The 22,165-nt window shown below is 44.1% G+C and overlaps 1 protein-coding gene and 1 pseudogene across 4 annotated transcripts in view; both read left to right on the top strand.

The window, feature by feature from the left end:
* ILDR2 (immunoglobulin like domain containing receptor 2) overlaps positions 1–22,165 on the top strand; it is a 352,186-nt gene that overhangs the window by 210,812 nt on the left and 119,209 nt on the right. For all 3 annotated transcript variants that reach the window (XM_082244598.1, XM_082244599.1, XM_082244597.1), the window contains exon 3: positions 13,400–13,456. In XM_082244598.1, the coding sequence (XP_082100724.1) occupies positions 13,400–13,456 (57 nt within the window). The remainder of the gene's footprint in view (positions 1–13,399; positions 13,457–22,165) is intronic.
* On the top strand, positions 14,313–20,875 carry LOC309546603 (annotated as a pseudogene). The gene is made up of 2 exons: positions 14,313–14,347; positions 19,388–20,875. The product of its transcript is annotated as an uncharacterized misc_RNA (transcript).

Here is a 22,165-nt window from a genome sequence, read left to right as displayed (position 1 = left end):
TAGGCCCAGTCTTAAAGTGGATAAATGGACAACTTTGTGTAAAGCGCTACTTGGATGTTAGGCCTATGTATGTGGCCAGGCTGTGAAAAAGTGTTACACATGTGGTATCGCCATTCTCAGGAGGAATAGCAGAATGTATTTCGGGGTGCAATTTTTGCTATGTACATGCTATGTGTTACAAATATTGCATAAATGGACAGCTTTGTGTAAAAAAAATGTGTTTTCATTTTCTTTACACATTTTCCAAAAACTTGTGGAAAAAAATGACATATTCAAAAGACTCATTATGCCTCAAAAATTATACGTTGGGCTGTTTGCTTTCCAAAATGGGGTCATTTTATGGGGGTTTCCATTGTCCTTGTGCTCCAGGGCCTTCAAAAGTGCGATAGGTTGTCAGGAAATTATATGTGTAATTTGTGCTCCTAGAATGCCGGACGCTGCTACTTGGATGTTAGGCCTCTGTATGTGGCCAGGCTGTGAAAAAGTCTCACACATGTGGTATCGCCATACTCAGGAGGAGTAGTAGAATGTGTTTTGGGGTGTAGTTGCAAGTATACATATGCTGTGTGAGAGAAATAACCTGTTAATACGGCAATTTGTAAAAAAAAAAAAAAAAAAATCTTCATTTTGCAAAGCATTGTGGAAAAAAATTACAACTTCAAAAAACTCACCATGCCCCTTATTAAATACCTTGGAATGTCTACTTTCCAAAAAGGGGTAATTTGGGGGGTATTTGTACTGTCCTGACTTTTTAGTGTGTCAAGAAATGAGATAGGCCTTCAGTACATCAGGTGTGATCAAGTGAGATCAATTTTCAATGATTAGCACCATAGCTTGTGGACTCTATAACTTTCACAAAGACCAAATAATATACACTTACTTGGGTTATTTTTACCAAAGATAAGTAGCAGTATAAATTTTGGCCAAAATTTGTGAAGAAAAATGACTAATTTGCAAAATTTTATGACAGAAACAAAGAAAAATGCGTTTTTTCGCGATATTTTCAGGCTTTTTTTATTTATAGCACAAAAAATAAAAAACCCAGTATTGATCAAATACCATCAAAAGAAAGCTCTATTTGTGTGAAAAAAAGGACACAATTTTTGTATGGGTACAGTGTTGCATGACTGAGTAATTCTCAGTCAAAGTGTGAGAGCGCTGAAAGCTGAAAATCGGTCTGGGCAGGAAGGGGGTGAAAGTGCACTGTAGGCAAGTGGTTAAAGTGCCCCTGTCCACCCTGTGCTTGTGCACAGTGGTGAATGCATGCGTAGGTCGCGCCCGCATATGTAAATGTGTTCGCACTACACATGTGTTTTATTGCTGCAAACATTATAGCAAGAACAATAATTGTAGTGCTATACAGTGCATCCGGAAGTATTTACAGCACTTCAATTTTTCCACATTTTGTTATGTTACAGCCTTATTCCAAAATAGATTCACTTCATTTTTTCTCCTCAAAATTCTACAAACAATACCCCAGAATGACAACGTGAAAGAGGTTTGTTTGAAACCTTTGCAAATTTATTAAAAATAAAACATGAAAAATTCCATGTACTGTACATAAGTATTTACAGGCTTTGCAATGACAATGAAAATTGAGCTCAGGTGCATCCTGTTTTCACTGATCAATCAAGTTGTAGAAACACCTCAAGAATGGATTCCACCTGTGGTAAATTCAGTTGATTGGACATGATTTGGAAAGGCACACAATAAGGTCCCACAGTTAACAGTGCATGACCGAGCACAAACCGAGCCATAAAGTTCAAGGAATTGTCTGTAGACCTCTGAGACAGGATTATGACGATGCACAGATCTGGGGAAGGGTACAGAAAAATTTCTGCAGTATTGAAGGTCCCAATGAGCACAGTGGCCTCCATCATCTGTAAAGAAGTTTGGAACCACCAGGACTCTTCCTAGAGTGGGCCGCCCGGCCAAACTGAGCTATTGGGGGAGAACGGCCTTAGTCAGGGAACTAACCCAGAACCCGATGGTCACTCTGACAGAGCTCGAGTGTTTCTCTGTGGAGAGGAGAACCTTCCAGAAGAACAACCACCTCTGCGGCACTCCACCAATCAGGTGGTAGAGTACTGCAGAGTAGAGTGGTACAGTGGCAAGACCGAAGCCAGTCCTTAGTAAAAGGCACATGACAGCCCGCCTGGAGTTTGCCAAAAGACACCTGAATGACTCTCAGACCATAAGAAACAAAAATTCTCTGGTCTGATGAAACAAAGATTGAACTCTTTGGCCTGAATGGCAAACGTCATGTCTGGAGAAAACCAGACACCTGGCCAATACCATCCCTACAGTGAAGCATGGTGGTGGCAGCATCATGCAGTGGGGATGTTTTTCAGCGGCAAGAACTGGGAGACTAGTCAGGATCGAGGGAAAGATGAATGCAGCAATGTACAGAGACATCCTTGAAGAAAACCTGCTCCAGAGCGCTCTGGACCTCAGACTGGGGTAAAGGTTCATCTTCCAACAGGACAACGACCCTATAGCCAAGATAACACCTGGGGCACCTCTGTTAATGTCCTTGAGTGGCCCAGCCAGAGGCCAGACCTGAACTCTATTGAACATCCCTGGGTAGATCAGAAAATGGCTGTGCACCGACGCTCCCCTTCCAACCGGATGGAGCTTGAGAGGTCCTGCAAAGCAGTATGGGAGAATCTGCCCCAAAATAGGTGTGCTAAGCTTGTAGCATCAAAAAGACTTGAGGCTGTAATTGGTTCCAAAGGGGCTTCAACAAACTATTGAGCAAAGGCTGTGAATACTTATGTACATGGGATTTTTTTGTTTTTTACTTTTAATAAATTTGCAAAGATTTCAAACAAACTTCTTTCACGTTGTCATTATAGGGGATTGTTAGTAGAATTTTGAGGAAAATAATGAATTTTATCCATTTTGGAATAAGGTTGTAACATAACAAAATGTTCAAAAAGTAAAGCGCTGTAAATACTTTCCGGATGCGCTGTACCTCCTCTGTAAATCTAAACCAGTAGCCTGTAAAAATGTTTAAAGTGTTGCCCATGTAGATTTTTAGGTACCGTAGTTTGCCGCCATACCGCGAGTGTGCGCAATTTAAAAGCGTGACATGTTACGTATTTATTTACTCAGAGTAACATCACCTTTTTACATTTTACCAAAAATTGGGTTATATACAGTATATTGTTTGTTTTTCTGTTTTTGTTTTTTGTTTTTTTCCCTTAAAGTGAATTGTGAATTGAAAAATTCCCCAAAGAAAAAAAAAAAAGAAAAATCCCTGCATAAATACTGTGCAACATAAAAAATTGCAACATCCATGGTTTTATTTTCTAGGGCCTCTGCTTAAAAATATATATATATAAAATATTTGGGGGTTCTGAGTATATTTCTAGCAAAAAGAAAATGGTAATTTGTACATATAGGAGAGAAATGCTAGAATTGGCCTAGCTGGGAAGTAGTTAAAGCGGAGTTCCACCCATTTTTAATAGGTTGGAATACATAGATCTTTGTAATCCCCTTTAAAATGGCTTTTACCAATGGAAACTTTTTTTTTTTTTTTTTGCTAGTAAATACCTTAATTTTGGCTTTATTCCTCCTCTCCTCACTTCCTGGTCCGATCGGCGATGACGTCATTCGGCGATCCGCAGTGTCTGCTGGGATGTATTCTACTTGCAGTAGCTGTATCTGTACTGAGCCGTGCCTGCCCCGCCTCCGCCCCGCCTCCTCTCATTGAATTTCATTGTATGAATGTATTAAGGCCGTTCTCTGCCCAGCCTCCGCCCCGCCTCCTCTCATTGAATTGCATTGTATGAATGTATTAAGGCTGTTCTCTGCCCAGCCTCCGCCCCGCCTCCTCTCAATACAACTCAATGAGAGGAGGCGGGGCGGAGGCGGGGCAGGCACGGCTCAGTACAGATACAGCTACTGCAAGTAGAATACATCCCAGCAGACACTGCGGATCGCCGAATGACGTCATCGCCGATCGGACCAGGAAGTGAGGAGAGGAGGAATAAAGCCAAAATTAAGGTATTTACTAGCAAAAAAAAAAAAAAAAAGTTTCCATTGGTAAAAGCCATTTTAAAGGGGATTACAAAGATCTAAAGTTCCAAAAATGGGTGGAACTCCACTTTAAGCATGCTTATGGCAAACAGAGATCTATAGTCAAAAGGTTAAAAACAAAATAAAAAAAATTGGCAGACTCAATGGACCACTTGTTTTTTTTTCTGTCACTGGTATGTTACATGTAGAGAACATAGTACATAAACTACGTGAAAAAAAAAAAAAAAATTATTTTAAAATTTTCTATGAACACATAACTGTATTGATTGGTTTTACACTTACAGTATCTCACAAAAGTGAGTACACCCCTCCAATTTTTGTAAATTTTTTTATTATATCTTTTCATGTGACAACACTGAAGAAATGACACTTTGCTACAATGTAAAGTAGTGTATGTACAGCTTGTATAACAGTGTACATTTGCTGTCCCCTCAAAATAACTCAACACAGAGCCATTAATGTCTAAACTGCATGCAACAAAAGTGAGTACACCCCTAAGTGAAAATGTTCAAATTGGGCCCAATTAGCCATTTTCCCTCCCATGTGACTGTGACTCGTTAGTGTTACAAGGTCTCAGGTGTGAATGGGGAGCAGGTGTGTTAAATTTGGTGTTATCACTCTCACTCTCTCATACTGGTCACTGGAAGTTCAGCATAGCACCTCATGGCGAAGAACTTTATGAGGATCTGAAAAAAAGAACTGTTGCTCTACATAAAGATGGCCTAGGCTATCAAAAGATTGCCAAGACCCTGAAACTGAGCTACAGCACAGTGGCCAAGACCATACAGCAGTTTAACAGGCCAGGTTCCTCTCAGAACAGGCCTCGCCATGGTCGACCAAAGAAGTTGATTGCACACGCTCAGTGTCATATCCAGAGGTTGTCTTTGGGAAACAGACGTATGAGTGCTGCCAGCATTGCTGCAGAGGTTGAAGGGGTGGGGGGGTCAGCCTGTCAGTGCTCAGTCCATACGCCGCACACTGCATCAAATTGGTCTGCATGGCTGTCATCCCAGAAGGAAGCCTCTTCTAAAGATGATGCACAAGAAAGCCTGCAAACAGTTTGCTAAAGACAAGCAGACTAAGGACATGGATTACCGGAACCATGTCCTGTGGTCTGATGAGACCAAGATAAAGGTATTTGGTATCAACCGTGTGTGGCGTCAACCAGGTGAGGAGTACAAAGACAAGTGTTTCTTGCCTACAGTCAAGCATGGTGGTGGAAGTGTCATGGTCTGGGGCTGCATGAGTGCTGCCGGCACCGGGGAGCTACAGTTCATTGAGGGAACCATGAATGCCAACATGTACTGTGACATACTGAAGCTGAGCATGATCCCCTCCCTTCTTAGACTGGGCCGCGGGGCAGTATTTCAACATGATAACAACCCCAAACACACCTCCAAGATGACCACTGCCTTGCTAAAGAAGCTGAGGGTAAAGGTGATGGACTGGCCAAGCATGTCTCCAGACCTAAACCCTATTGATCATCTGTGGAGCATCCTCAAATGGAAGGTGGAGGAGCGCAAGGTCTCTAACATCCACCAGCTCTGTGATGTCATCATGGAGGAGTTGAAGAGGACTCCAGTGGCAACCTGTGAGGCTCTGGTAAACTCCATACCCAAGAGGGTTAATGCAGTGCTGAAAAATAATGGTGGCCACACAAAAAATTGACACCTGGAGCCCAAATTGGACATTTTCACTTAGGGGTGTACTCACTTTTGTTGCCAGTGGTTTAGACATTAATGGCTGTGTGTTGAGTTATTTTGAGGGGACAGTAAATTTACACTGTTATACAAGCTGTACACTCACTACTTTACATTGTAGCAAAGTGTCATTTCTTCAGAGCCGGTTCACACTAGCGCGACTTGTCAGGCGACTTGTCAGCCTGACAAGTCGCGCTCCCTTGCGGTCCATTGACCGCTACAGGACCCGTTCTAATAGGAGCGACACAAGTTGCTCCGACTTAGAAAAAGGGTCCTGTACTACTTCGGGGCGACCTCGGAGCGACTTGTATAGACTTCCATTATGTGAAGTCCCTGCAAGTCGCTCCGTTGTCGTGGTGCATGGTAATGCACAAGTCGCCCCCGAAGTAGTAAGGAGTCGTGTTCCCTCAGTGTGAACCGGCTCTCAGTGTTGTCACATGAAAAGAGATAATAAAATATTTACAAAAATGTGAGGGGTGTACTCACTTTTGTGAGATATCTACCCAACGTTCAGCCACAATAGTGTACTAATTGAATATCTGGGTGTGCTGGGGCTGTAAGCCTGTGCTCTGTGTGCTGCAAGGCACATCGGAGATATGAGTGATATGTTACTGCAGACCTTTTATGTGCTCGTGTTTGGTACTTCTTTTTCATCAGCATCAGTCTTTATTGATAGAAAATCGCTGCAGGTTTATAAGCCATTTAAACAATTTCATTCTACAAATCACATTTTACAAGTGATAAAGTCTGGATTGTGTCTGTATTTGTGTGCTGTGATACTGCTCTGCCTGTGCCTTATTCATTTACATTTTTTTTCTGAATCATGGAATGTTCCGTGGAATTTATTTCATATTCTCATGGCGTGGTGAAATTCTTGTAGAAAAATATTCTTTTCTTGGCATTTGTTTTATTTTTTTTTAAGCTTGCAAAGGAGAAAGACGTTTTAGGTAAATGCCTTTAGGGCCCGTTCACATCAGAGCTTGGTGTGGGAAACCCGCGTTCTGTGTGCATTTTCCGCACCCCATTCAAAATGCACTGGATGCACGATCTGCAGCTGATGTCATGGTAATCCTGACGCCCCAAATGCAGGAAACTTGCCTGCACAAGATTCCATGGTACCTCAGTACCATACAATCCAGTTAGGCCTTTTGCCCACAAAATACTCCCGTTTGAGCATCTACTTTTTCAGACTTTTTATATATATATATTGTGGGAGATTAGCTCGGTGGCGGACGTAGATGACCCCTTTGGGGGTGCGTTTACACAAGGAGATAGCCGAGAAGTGGTTGCAAACAGTTTGGTTTATTAATGCAATTTTCTTCACCAGACTGCATGCAGCAAAAACATCCAAAATAAAATAAAACACAAAATAAATCCTTGCCACTGTGGGCGGCTACCTTCTCACACAGGAACCTACCTAAGAGTCTATCTCCAACCTACTGTTGGGCAGACTTTCTTATCCTACAGCGGATACTCAATGGTCCATGTTTTATCTTCCCACAACCAATGTCCATTGAACATGTCCCTCTCTTCACGTTGAGAATGTCCCTTTGCTTGTCTCTTCACATAGCAAACATTCCTTTATTTCTTCCACATAGAAATAGTTCGTTTTCTCACCTTGAGAAGTCTTCACAACTGTTTACCCTCCTTAGCGCACATCACTTCAGGGGGTCTTCTCCCATGCCCACACAGCGTCAGGAGGCATACATCTGACTGCTCTCCTGTCCCCAGCTCACACAGCTTCAGGAGACAGCTTCCGGAGGCAGCCCTCCATAGACTTTCTCTGGACAAATTATAGAGGCCGAAGGCTGGCCATACACTATACATTTTTCTTGTTCAACTTTCCTTTAGATTTACCAAAACCATGTAATATAGGGTCAAACCTAAACACTTTCAATTTGTATGCAGTCAGTCAGGCCCTTGCACTACATAGTTTAAGGTAAATCTAAAGGAAATTGAATAAGAAAATTGTATAGTGTATGGCCAGCCTTAACTTCCTCATTCTGAACAGCTGAAGTCTGTTCAATGTCTTTAGACATTTCTGCTGGCTTCTGCAGCCGACACCCTATAGCATGGGTGTCCAACCTTTTGGCTTCTCTGGGCCACATTGAGTGTAGAGAAATTTTCTCGGGCCGCATATAAAATATATACTACAGTTAAGGTATATAAGTAATAAAACGCCACAGCGCCCTTCCCGCGCCGCCTCACCAGTGCGTGCCCATCCAATGCAGCCTGATCAATACCCATCCAATGCAGCCTCACCAGTGCATGCCCATCCAATGCAGCCTGATCAGTGCCCATCCAATGCAGCCCCACCAGTGCATGCCCATCCAATGCAGCCTGATCAGTGCCCATCCAATGCAGCCTCACCAGTGCCCATCCAATGCAGCCTCACCAGTGCATGCCTATCCAATGCAGCCTCACCAGTGCATGCCTATCCAATGCAGCCTCACTAGTGCATGCCCATCCAATGCAGCTTCACCAGTGTGTGCCCATCCAATGCAGCCTGATCAGTGCCCATCCAGTGCATGCCCATCCAATGCAGCCTGATCAATGCCTATCCAATGCCGCCTCACCAGTGCCCATCCAATGCAGCCTCACCAGTGCATGCCTAGCCAATGCAGCCTCACTAGTGCATACCCATCCAATGCAGCTTCACCAGTGTGTGCCCATCCAATGCAGCCTGATCAGTGCCCATCCAGTGCAGCCTCACAAGTGCATGCCCATCCAATGCAGCCTGATCAGTGCCCATCCAATATAGCATCACCAGTGCGTGCCCATCCAATGCAGTCTGCAATAAAGAGAGAGGAGAGCCGCTGGATTACACAGAGCAGGGATCTCTCGCTTATCCGGCGACCGCTGTCATACAAAGTCCTGCCTCCTGGACTGGCTCCTATCATAGACGTCACCAATGTGCTGTCTATCATTGACAGAGGCTCAGAGGCAGCCTCTGCCTACAGTTAGTTGGAAGCCGCTGTGGCCATTCCCCCGACTCGACTTCCTTCCTCCCCAGCAAAAAAAAAATAACTGTCAGGGGGCAGTGGGCCGCATTGCCTGTAGTTCTGGGCCGCATGCGGCCCTCGGGCCGCAGGTTGGACATGCCTGCCCTATAGTAATTGGTGAATTGTATCTCCCATCTGTGACAACATTCACAGATTTACCTGACTTCCTGTCACATTTACTTGACGTCCTGTTACAATATTTACACACATTTTCACATATATGCGTTCATGCATTTTCGTGCAAAATGTATTCTCTTGTTCTTGTCCTGCACAATATGTAAATGGGCATTTGTGCACATTTTCGCGCGTATCTATGCGTAAAAGGGGTAAATTACTGACCAAAAAAGCAGATTTTTATTTTTTTTTTTACCCAGGAAAGTTTACGCGCCTGTGTGCATAGGCACATTATAGTTAATGGGCTGTATTTTAGCTCAGTGAAAAAAAAAAAAAAAAGCTGTACTGAGCTTTTTTAGTGCCGGTTCACATATATATATATATCTTTTTTTTTTTTTACTGACATTGCATATAATTCGGAGCGCACTGCTCAGCAAATCACATGCGCTGTCTGTGCGATGCAAATTCAGCCATACAGATTGTATGGCTGAATTTGCATGCACGGGGATGCTAGGGAATGAGCGGGGGCAGGTCGCGCCTCCGGGGGCGTGCGCTCACCCCCTACAGGCTCCTGGGCGAGCGACGTAGTACTACGTCACTTTGCCCAGAAGGGGCTGACTGCCGCAGTAAATGTACTTGCGGCGGTCCGCAAGTGGTTAAAAATCACCTTTCCTTTTCAATCTGCAACCGCTTTAATATTCTGTAAATGCAATATGACAACCTGGAGGAGTAGCCCCCTGAAAATGTAATTTCCTGCTTGTGTGATTGGTTTACATATTTTTCCAGAAGTCTGCACTAAGATACAAGTCAGGTTTTTGGCACCCCTTGCAACAAAAATGTCAATTTAGTGGGATACTCCCAAAGGGAAATCACATCTAAAAGGGATGCAGACCATGCCACTTTTCTCATTAGAACCCTGCAGGTGCAGCAGCTGATTGATAATGATAAAACCACTCCCATACAGATTTACTACGCACATGGACACAGACAAACACACAGTGATTTTTCCAGAATAACAAATGGTAGGAATCTGCAACAAAGTTTGTTAAAAATCCCTGTAATGTACAGAGATCACCCAGAGGGGAGTGTTTTTTTCTCAACAAAAGTGGAGTTACTCTTTAAAATTCTGCCCATCCATTCCTGAGATATACATAGCTCTGCCACACAGCACACCCCTGCCTAACAGAGCAGTGTACTTAAAGTGTTACTAAATCCAGAACTTGCATTCACTATACCTGGTCTCCCCAGGAGCCTGCATTCACTATATCTGCTCTCCCCAGGAGCCTGCATTCACTATATCTGGTCTCCCCAGGATCCTGCATTCACTATATCTGGTCTCCCCAGGAGCCTGCATTCACTATATCTGGTCTCCCCAGGAGCCTGCATTCACTATATCTGGTCTCCCCAGGATCCTGCATTCACTATTATCTGGTCTCCCTAGGAGCCTGCATTCACTATATCTGCTCTCCCCAGGAGTCTGCATTCACTATATCCGCTCTTCCCAGGAGCCTGCATTCACTATATCTGCTCTCCCCAGGAGCCTGCATTCACTATATCTGGTCTCCCCAGGATCCTGCATTCACTATATCTGCTCTCCTCAGGAGCCTGCATTCACTATATCTGGTCTCCCCAGGAGCCTGCATTCACTATATCTGCTCTCCTCAGGAGCCTGCATTCACTATATCTGGTCTCCCCAGGAGCCTGCATTCACTATATCTGCTCTCCCCAGAGGCCTGCATTCACTAAATCTGGTCTCCTGAGGAGTCTGCATTCATTATATCTGGTCTCCCCAGGAGCCTGCATTCAGTATATCTGGTCTCCCCAGGATCCTGCATTCACTATTATCTGGTCTCCCCCAGGAGCCTGCATTCACTATATCTGGTCTCCAGAGGTGCCTGCATTCACTATATCTGGTCTCCCCATGAGCCTGCATTCACTATATCTGGTCTCCTGAGGAGCCTGCATTCACTATATCTGGTCGCCCCAGAAACCTGTGTTCATTATATCTGGTCTCCCCAGGAGCCTGCATTCACTATATCTGGTCTCCCACAGTACACAGAACATGGAAATGAAATTATTTTAGTAAATATAAACAGATAAATACCTCTTCTCATCAGCAGTATATAGCAGTCTTGTGACTTCTATCAGTTCCTAGTAAAGCTTGTAGGAGGAGTTTTCATTCTCCCCTGATCCTCTGTCAGGACAGTGCTGATTGGCCCTGTGCTGATCACATGCACTCTCCCAAGAAAAAAAAAAACTCATTAGCAATACACACCAAACTGAGCATGTGCAGCCCGTCCCCTGGCTCTGTAAATATCAGGTTATTTTTTGGAGACCGTGAAAGAAGGAGAGGGTTAGAGAAGACAGGATCAAACAGCCTTTATACACAATGCAAATAATTAACCCTTTAGGTTCCATAGTGAGTATAACAAACATGCTTTACTGCATATACAGACTCCTGATTTTCCTGTTGTGGGTTTAGTAACACTTTTATTTACCTAATGGGCAGTTAAGTGACACCTAAATGTCTTAGGCTCCTTTCACACGAATGATCCGATCAGATCCGCCTGTCAGTTTTTTAGGCGGATCTGATTGGATCCTCAATGCATCCCTATGGAGCAGCGGATGTCAACGGAGCTCAGTTGCAGTGCAAATACAGCGCAAAGATCAGTGATAACCTAAAATAGCATGATGTCAATGATAAAAACCCGAAATGCAGCTGTTCATGAATTGTGGTAAACCCAAAATCCTCAAGTGCAAGAAAATATATATATACACAGCGCAAAACAGTATTAAATGTGAATCATAAAAAAATATATAAAATTCTACAATATAAACTCTTAAAGTATTACGTCTTTGAAAACGCCCGGAAGAGGAGGGCGAAACGCGTCGACGCAATTTCCGGTCTACGCTTTAGCGACACGTCACTTCCGGTGCGGTGGAACGCACGCCGCAACCACGGAGCGTCCAAGCGGCACCAGACACTAGGAAGGACGAGACTTTGTGATTATATGCCTTACTAACAGCTACGAAATGTGAGTTTGGATTTAGCATTTGCACAATAAATACTTTTTAATCGGATTTACACTATGTGAGCATCCTTTTCTCCAATTTATGTATCGGGGTATTCACATCTTTGGAGATATACCTGGCTTGGAGGAGTTTGGGAGTCGGTTCCTTACCGGGACATAAGCTCTATCGACCCTATAGCTATACAGCATAGGGGTCATCGGTGTCCGGTAAGTGAACACCTAAAGGGGGAGGACCGGCACTTGCTCACTGCACCGAAAAGATTGCATGATTGTGCACTTTATTCCTGGCACTCCAGCACTTTCGTGGGACCCATTTTTTTGGGGACTGTTTACATCTAATCATCTATTGAGATCTTAATGAACTATTTTATCTGGACTGGCACCTTATAATAATATTTTTTATCTATATGCTTTCTACACTTCAGCCTTTTTGCATATTTTGGTATTATTGCACGGTGCACTTTAAGAGTTTATATTGTAGAATTTTATATATTTTTTTATGATTCACATTTAATACTGTTTTGCGCTGTGTATATATATATTTTCTTGCACTTGAGGATTTTGGGTTTACCACAATTCATGAACAGCTGCATTTCGGTTTTTATCATTGACATCATGCTATTTTAGGTTATCACTGATCTTTGCGCTGTATTTGCACTGCACTTTAGTTTATTTGGTCACTACCATTTTGAACAGCAGCATTGAAGTTCACAGTAGGATATTTGTTTTTCCTGAGCGCGGTACACACCTACCTTCAACGGAGCTCAGTTGATTGGCTCTTGTGCTGCTTCTCTCTTTTCCAGTCTGATCTCTGTTGTACAGGCATTGTTTGAAGCTGATACCAGTTCACATTTGGCACTTTTCCGCTGCAAGTACCGGCTAGTACTGGCTCGGCTCTACTCGGCCCGGTTTGCTTTTCCACTGCTGGTACCGCATGGTATAGGGTCGTAACGGTTCGGTACGGTACGGTATAGGTTTGCTTTTCCACTAAAGTAGTACTAAGTTAAGTGGGTGGGATAACAACGGGGTGGGTGGGATTCTCTGACCAATCAGTGGCTAGTAGTGACTGCATGCAAAGGATTGTGGGATATGGTACCAGTTTGGTACCTGTTGGAACCACAATCCAGTAGGTACTGTTTTTTCAGGGCCGTACCGTACCGTTCGGTTCCATGCAGTGGAAAAGCAAACCTATACCGTACCGTACCGAACCGTTCTGACCCTATACCATGCGGTACCAGCAGTGGAAAAGCACAAAAGGGTGCCGAACCGGTACGGTTCCATGCAGTGGAAAAGCGCCATTATACTGCTTGCTCTAAAACATATTGTTTGATGATGTAATATTAAATACAAAGCTGCAATAATTTGTGTCTTTAATATCTGCCTACTGCTCAGCTTTAATAACCTTCGTCTTGCTTCTGTCTCCTGATAATCAGCGCAATGATCTGTCTTCTCGATGTGATTTCTGGCTGCTAACTTTCTCCTTCTTCTCTCTCTCTTCTCTCTCTTCCAGGCAAGACTGGGGTGCAGGCTGATCTCTTGCCCAGTTTTGAAGTGGAATTTATGCCAGGTACCCAGTGTCACCTTCTTTGTGTGTCCACCGACCTCTCACTCATCCATCTGTCTCTTCCATCTGTGTCCACTGTCCACCAGGTCAGGGTTCCTTCCAATGTAGGGGTGTCTGCTTTAACCGGCTTGTGGTGCCCCGGTGCTGGAATCCCACGCCTTCCCCGTGTTATCATTAGGGATCGACCGATTATCGGCAAAGCCGATATATGGAGGGCCGATATGCACTTTCCCCGATATATCGGAATCGCCCCCCGGAGGTTACCAATATTTCGGGAAAGTGCTTGTACCGGAGTGATGCCTGCAGCTAGAGGCATCACCCCGGCACTGGCGTCCATAGCCGATGGTCGGCTGTCTTGTAATGACAACCGATGTGGCTGAGAAGCACCTCGGCTGTTATTACAAGGAGCGGGAGGGGATGTCCCCTCCCTCCCACTGCCTTCCGCGGCTCGCCCGGGTCTCCCGTCCCACCGGGAGACCCGGGCAACCAGCCTGCACGGCCGCCGAAGACCCGATCAAAGCCGCATTCGGCTCTGATCGGGTCTTCATGCAAAAACCCGTAAGTGATGTCATGACATCACTTCCGGGTACTGTCTGGCGCCAGATTCAAAAAAATGACAGCATTCAAAAATGCCAAACTTGGCATTTTGAATGCTTTTAAGTGCAGAGGAGGGGTTTGGGGTCTTTTAGACCCCCAGATCCCTCCACAAGAGTACCTGTCAAAAAAAAAAAATGTTTTTAAATGTACAAACATATCGAAGTATATTGGCTGATACTGATATGCATTGACCAAAATATAGGTATCGGCAACGAAAAACCGATATCAGTCGATCACTAGTTATCATACCAAACGCATAGTCATGGCAGATAATTGTGGTGGCCAGACACGCCCCCGGTAACACACGCGCCCCACCCCTCCAGGGTTTAATCGCTGGTTGCTGGTGATTAAATCTTCAGCCAAACGCACAGTCATGAATCATGAAATAACATGTCTGGTTCCATGCTGCCAGTGGGGGAGATTTACTAAAACAGTGCAAAATGTGATGCAGCTGTGCAGAGAAACCAATCAGCTTCCAGGTTTTAACCTTTGTTCACATTCAACGCGGATTTGAAATTGTGCGACCTTATCTGCACGATTACAAAGCCGAAGTTCAATCCGACTTCATGCACAGATGTCTATTGAAATCGCCCCCAAAGTCGCCAAAAGTAGTGTAGGAACTACTTTTGGAAAACAGTGTGGCCCCACAAAGCCAGCATCGCACCGATTGGAATGGTGCCATTGCTAGCAATAGGCTGCAATTTAACATGCGATTTGACCAGTCTAAAGCTGGATACACACTATACAACTTTTGTTGTTCCTTTAGATTTACCTTCAACTAGGTAGTTAAAGGGCCTGCCTGATTGCATACAATTTGAAAGGGTCTGACCTCATATTATATGATTTTAGTAAATCTAAAGGAACAAATCTTAAGAAAATTGTATAGTGTGTATCCAGCTTAATCTCATGTCAAATTGCGCTGATGTGAACCCGGGCTTATTGTGAAAGCTTAATTGAACAAGCTGACGTTAGAAGCTGATTGGCTTCCATACACAGCTGCACCAGATTTTGCACTCTCAAGTTTTAGCAATTCAGCCCCAGTTCATCTGTAGCCAAAGTAAAAGTGTATGGGCCCTTTCACACGGGCGGTCCGATCAGGTCCGCCTTTCAGTTTTTCAGGTGAACCTGATCAGACTCTATATTCACCCCTATGGAGCGGCGGATTTCAGCGGTGACATGTCCGATGACACCCGCCGCTAACCGATCCCGCCAGGTGACCCTATTTTCCATCGGTCTGGAGGATCGGATCGGATAAGATCGGGTGAAATCGGACAGGGGGTCCCTTTCTTTTGGTGGTATTTGATCACCTGTGCGATTTTTTATTTTTTTGTGCTATAAACAAAAAAAGAGCGACAATTCTGAAAAAAAAAAACAATATTTTTCACTTTCTGCTATATAACATTCCCAATAAAAAAAAAATTAAAAATCAAAATTTTTTAACATTTTAGGCCAATTTGTTTTCTGCTACATATTTTTGGTAATAGCAATAAGGCTCCGTTCACATGTAAGCGTATGGATCGCGGGCAGAACCGCCGCGATTCCGCCCGCGATCTGGAGATTATTGCAAATCGCGGGACGCAATACGCTCCAAAGAAGCTCTTGTACTTTTTTGGGCGTAATGCGTCCCGCGATTTTTTTTGCGCGATGTTACCGCGATTCGGCAGGCGGAAATCACGGCAACATCGCACAGCGTTTGGGGGGCTATTGCAAATCAACGGGCAACGCACAGGCGTCCCGCGATTTGCAATAATCTCCGAATCGCGGCGGTTCTGCCCGCAATCCATACGCTAACATGTGAACGGAGCCTAAGCGTATTTTGATTGGTTTGCACAAAAGGTATCGCGTTTACTAACTATGGGAAAGGTTTATGTCATTTTTATTTATTTTTTTTACGAGTAATGGCGGTGATCTGCGATTTTTAGCGAGACTGCAACATTGCGGTGGACAGATCGGACCCGTAACTAAAATTTTTGACACTTTTGGGGGTACCAGTGACATTACTACAGTAATCAGTGCTAAAAATATGCACTGTTACTGTAATAATGACACTGACAGGGAAGGGGTTAACACTGTGGGTGATCAACGGGTTATATGTGTACCTAGGGGCGTGTTTCTAACTGTATGGGGGATGGGCTTGTGAAATGACCATAGAGACATGTGATCCTATATAGAAGGATCACAGGCGCTCTGTGATCATTCCAGAGAGAAGAACAGTCAGCTGTGTTTACCGTTCTTCTTTCTCAGCGGGGAACGAGCGCAGGTGTCGGACGGCAATTGGAGCCGCCTGCCCTGTGTATCGGAGTCTCCCCTGCCAAGTGGGGGCGGGAGCGCGCCGCACGCTCGCCCCCTAGCTGCTGGCGCGCGACCAAAGTAGAGCTACGTCGGTTCACGCAGGAGGGCCACCCTGCCGCAGTAAAACTGTGGCGGGCGGTCCAGAAGCTGTTAATATATAGACATTTAACTGTTCAGGGAGCCCGCAATGTCAGCACCCCAGTCGATTTTCGGATCCGCTGCCAGGTGCTGCCCCCGCCATTCTTTCTAAGGGAAACTGGCAATAAAGCCTTTCAGCTTCACAGCCGGTGCTCTACTGCGCATGCGTGAAGTGCGCTGCACATAGGCTAAGCGGCGGGGGAAGGAGAAGGAGGACAGAACTTCCGGTGGACGACGCTGTGGCGTTGTCTCCCGGAAGTGGGGAAGAGTACCTGTCAAAAACAGGCGCCCGTTCCCTCCTATCCCCCCCCCCCCCCACGAAAGGTGTCAAATGTGGCACCGGAGGGGGGGGGGGAGCAGATAAGCAGAAGTTACACTTTTGGGTTGCTTTCAGCTCTCCTGGCCCCTCCCTCCTGCCAAGTGCCCCCACAGCAAGCTGCTTGCTGTGGGGGCACCCAAGCCAAGTCACAGCTCTGTGTGTCCATTTAGACATAGAGCCAAAGCTCGGCCAGGAGAGGAAGGGACAGTGCAAAAACGCTGGTTAGAGAGGGGGCTCAGGTAAGTGTTAGGGGGTGCTGGGACGGCTGCAACACACAGAAGGCTTTTTATCTTAATGCATAGAATGCATTGGAATAACCAACCTTCTACCCTTACAACCACTTTAAACATATAAACACATGAAAACGCATGAAAAATGCCCATTTTCTGGTGTGAATGAGCACTTAATTGCAGGAGAACTTAACCTGGAAAGCATACCTTTTTATACTTCCCAGATCAATTTCTCCTGTGCTTAAATTGGTTGTAAACCCTTCCACATACCCAGTGAAGTGACTGTCCTCCTACATAAGTTTTACCTGTTTATCTGCAGTCTTCTCTTCTCTACAGCCATTCAAAGCGCACATTTATAAAACTTGTCTTAGCTGTCCGAAAAAAGGGGGCGGGGACCTTAAATTACACACTGCAGAGTGCAGTGAGGAGAGGTCAGAGAGCTGATTGGCAGGAGGGGACACACCCCCCTGTACACAGCACACAGGAACAGAGTTGAGGCTGTCAATCACAGGCTGTGTGCTGGAGCTCCCTCCTCTGTCACCTTTTTTTCTTTTGGTGTCAGGAAAACTTGTCAGAAGTGACTCATGCTGATAGCAGAGGACCAAAACACACTATACAGGGATAGGATTTGTTCATAATTCATGTCTGAGGTTTACATCCATTTTAAATAAACGAATGCAGGCTGTCCATGTGAATTAGAGCTAACTGTCCACATCACACTGATTATTATTCATGAGAGGACTTTTATATAACTCACTGCTGTTCTGTTGTATTTTCTTCCAAGTGAGGACATGCTGCTTGTCATCACGGTGTCACTACACAGCTGGGGCACCATAGCACTTGCCAGGAGCCAATCGGCATAGTTCCCAGTCATGTGATTACTGTGACAGCCAATCACAGTGGGAATGCTTTTTGTGAATAACATACTTTTCTCTGCGTCTAGCCCGGTTCTCCTTGCTGTCAGATCAACTTTATCTGGTAATAAGATGTTCGAAATCAGGAGACCAAAATAAGCCCTGGGCTTGCTTTGTAATATATTTATAACTAGGACAGCAATATATATACTTTTTATTATTTTGCATATTTTCTCCTACAATAAAATCATTGAATAGCCTTTCTGATATCAAGAGAAAGCTCTGTCTGTATTACCACCTGGATATACAGGTACACATGTGCATCTTATCTCAAGGGAAATGGTAGCGATTGGCTGAAAGAAAGACTCTGCGGGTAGGATCTGTCCTATTTTCTTATTCCCCGCAGCTGCTCCTTACTTCTGCAGCTGCCGCTCTGCCACATTTTACCATGTCCAAGTTAACCACTTAAGCCCCGAAAGATTTTACCCCCTTCCTGACCAGGGCCTATTTTACGATTCGGCACTGCGTGACTTTAACGGACAATTGCGCGGTCGTGCGACGCTGTACCCAAACGAAATTGACGTCCTTTTTTTCCCCACAAACAGAACTTTCTTTTGGCAGTATTTGATCACCTGTGCGATTTTTTGATCATGCGCTATAAACAAAAAAAGAGCGTCAATTTTGCAAAAATAACAATATTTTTCACATTTTTTTACATGAAATTCCCCAAAAAAAATGTAAAAATTAAAAATTTTTTAACATTTTCGGCCAATTTGTTTTATGCTACATATGTTTGGTAAAAAAAAATCGCAAAAAGCGTATTTTGATTGGTCTGCGCAAAAGTTATCGCGTTTACTAACAAAGGGAAAGATTTTTGACATCTTTGTTGTTTTTTTTTAACGCGTAATGGCGGCGATCTGCAATTTTTTTTGCGGGACTGCGACATTGCGGCGGACAGATCGGACCCTTGACTGACATTTTTGACACTTTTGGGGGTACCAGTGACATTACTACAGTAATCAGTGCTATACATATGCACTGTTACTGTAAAAATGACACTGGCAGTGAAGGGGTTAACTTTATTTGAGAGAGAGGGGTTAAGTGTGTCCCTAGGGGCGTGATTCTAACTGTGATTGGATGTGGCTTGAGGTTTAAGAACAGAGATCAACGGTCCTACATAGCAGAACCGTATGATCTCCATTCTTACACAGAGGAGAATGACAGGCGGCTTTGTTTACATTAGCAGCCTGCCTTTCTCCCGCTGTAATGGACAATCGCGAGTGCCCGGCACACGCGCGGGGGGGTCCATGAGCGAGCGTAAACGCACATCCGGCGGCGCGCGCTCACTCCCTAGAGCCTCACAGGCTAGTGACGTACCCCTACGTCACTTTGCCTGTGAGGGGCTGACTGCCGCCGTATATAGCCGGGCGGCAGTCGGCAAGTGGTTAAAAAAAAAGCAAGTTTAAATGTCCCAATTCACAAAAAGTTATAATTAATGACTTAGTATAAGGAAACTTATAATTGAGGAGGCCAAATGTAAAAAGGAAGAACTACAGAAAGTTCTGAAAGGACGTTTTGTCTTCCTTAAAATGGAAGCATGCACACGTCACAGAGTCAATTAGTTTGCTATTAATGTTAGATTTGTGGATGAAAATAACAAAACAATAACACGGACCCTCGGATTAAAGGACACTCAGGCACATCACACCAGTGATTACCTTCAGAAGTTAGTGGAGGGTGTTCTAGAAGATTTTGAAATTACAAAGGAACAGATTTGATGTGTTGTGACAGATAACGCTTCTAACATGTTGAGCACAATTGAGAAGATGAACGCAGATGAAGAAGGTAACAAACAGACATTAGAGTTAGAGGAAGACAGCTCTGCAAGTATTGGAGAAAGTTTAGAAACTGAAGAGAATGCTGACATTTTTTTAGACAACTTTGTTGAAGAAGCATTGAAGCTTGCTACCATTCATCATATGTGATGTGCTGTTCATACACTGAAACTTGCCATAAGAGATGGATTAAAAGATCGCCATGCAGCTTCACTAATTGGCAAATTACGGCAAGTAACTGTTGCATCCAGGGCCCCGAAAACAGATGCAATTTTGAAAAGATGTGCAGTAAAAGGAGCCATTTTGGATCAAACAACTCGCTGGGGAAGCACTTATTTAATGGTGAAGCGTCTGCTTGAACTTAAAGACTTCATAGAAGAAATGGACAATGAAAATCTTGCATTAACTGAAAGCCAGTGGACACAAACAAAAGAGCTGGAGAACCTTCTTTCTCACCCCTTCACTGTCACCAAGAGGTTGCAATGTGACGATCTAACCCCGGGTAAATTCCTCTTGGAATGGAAGAGCCTGTTATATCGCCTGAACAAAAATGGAGGGTTAATAGCTGAGGGCATTGCATCTTCAATGATGAAAAGAGAGTCTTTTGCTGGAAAATGAAATCTTGTTAGTGGCTATTTATGTCGACCCAATGAGCCGACTTTTGTTGAACAGTGAACAGACTGCTACTGGGAAAAAGGCCCTCTATGATGTATCAGTTCTCATGAAGGGATTACGACCTGAAATACCTCCACTGGATATAGTTCTTTTTCAAGCAATAGTGGTTACTCAGGATCATCTTCTTCAAACTAGACTTTGATTCCTTCTTAGACAAAATGGAAGTTGCTAAAGGAAAGCGACGTCGCATAAGCGTTACAGAACCAGTAAATGTCCAAATAAAAAAATTCCAATAGGAGTTTTATAAGGCACTAAAAGAAGTTGAAAAGTACGATCACTCATCAAAACTTACTGTTGAAGAAGCCATCCTTGTTTATCCAGAGATCGTTAGTGATGTGGCCAGAATAGTTACTGCAATGCCACCCACCCAAGTCAGTGTCGAAAGATTATTTTCAGCCCTAAAAATATTAAAGTCTGACTTAAGAGCCTCTATGAAAGAGGATCTGGCAGAGGCAATTCTCTTCCTTAGAACTCTACATTGAATTGATTTGCATTTTACTACATTTCAAGATTAATATAAACCATTTCTAGGTTTTACAGATTTTGTTTTTGGTTCATATAGATAAGCTTTGTTTTTGTTCTAAAACAACCAAAAATTGTGGTTTGTATTTTTGAACTGGTAAGGTTCCTGTTCCTGATGTTTATGCCTGCTGCTACTATCCAGCCACTTGATTAACCACTTGCCGACCAGTCACGTTGACTGTACTGCAGCAAAGTGGCTCGATTCTGTCCAGCGACGTAGACCTACATCGCTGGACTCCTCCCCTTGTGGGCGGCGCCCGCGCGCCGCCGGAGGCTCGCTCCCCCTGTTTTCAGTCACAGCGGGAGTCGGGCCAGGGGAGGAGCAGCGGCGATCGCCGCCGCTCTTCCCCGATCGTCGGGGAATTGAGTCTGGAGACAAGAGACAGCGGGCGGATCTCCTAAGTGACAAACAGTGACAGATTGCAGGGTTCAGCATAGCTGAACATGCGATCTGTCCCTATGTCACTCAGTCACCTCCCCCCACACACGTTAGTAAGCACCAGGCATACATTAACCCCTCCCTCTCCAATAAAATTAACCCCTTCCCTGCCAGTGTCGTTTTTACAGTAACAGTGCATATTTATAGCACTGATTACTGCAGTAATGTCACTGGTACCCCCAAAAGTGTCAAAAATGTCAGTCAAGGGTCTGATCTGTCCGCCGCAATGTCGCAGTCCCGCAAAAAAAATCGCAGATCGCCGCCATTACTCGTTAAAAAAAAACACCAAAAATGACAGAAATCTTTCCCTTAGTTAGTAAACGCAATAACTTTTGCGCAAACCAATCAAAATATGCTTATTGTGATTTTTTTTACCAAACATAGGTAGCAGAAAACAAATTGGCCAAAAATTAAAAAAAAATTAGATTTTTACATTTTTTTTTGGGGGGGGGGGGAATTTCATATAAAAAAATGTGAAAAAATATTGTTATTTTTTCAAAATTTACGCTCTTTTTTTTGTTTATAGCGCAAAAAGTAAAAATCACACAGATGATCAAATACCACCAAAAGAAAGCTCTGTTTGTGGGAAAAAAAGGACGTAAATTTCGTTTGGGTACGGTGTCGCACGACCGCGCAATTGTCAGTTAAAGTCGCGCAGTGCCGAATCGCAAAATAGGCCCTGGTCAGGAAGGGGGTAAAATCTTCCGGAGCTTATGTGGTTAATAAAAAAAAATTAATAAAACTTCCCAGCCAGTAGTCCTGTGGTAATGACATGTATGTTGCCTTTCTTTCCTTCAAGGAATGTATAAAA

The sequence above is a fragment of the Pelophylax lessonae genome, assembly GCF_965119305.1.
Source record: "Pelophylax lessonae genome assembly, chromosome: 2".
Classification (NCBI taxonomy): domain Eukaryota; kingdom Metazoa; phylum Chordata; class Amphibia; order Anura; family Ranidae; genus Pelophylax; species Pelophylax lessonae.
This window is presented reverse-complemented; position numbering and strand designations above follow the sequence as displayed.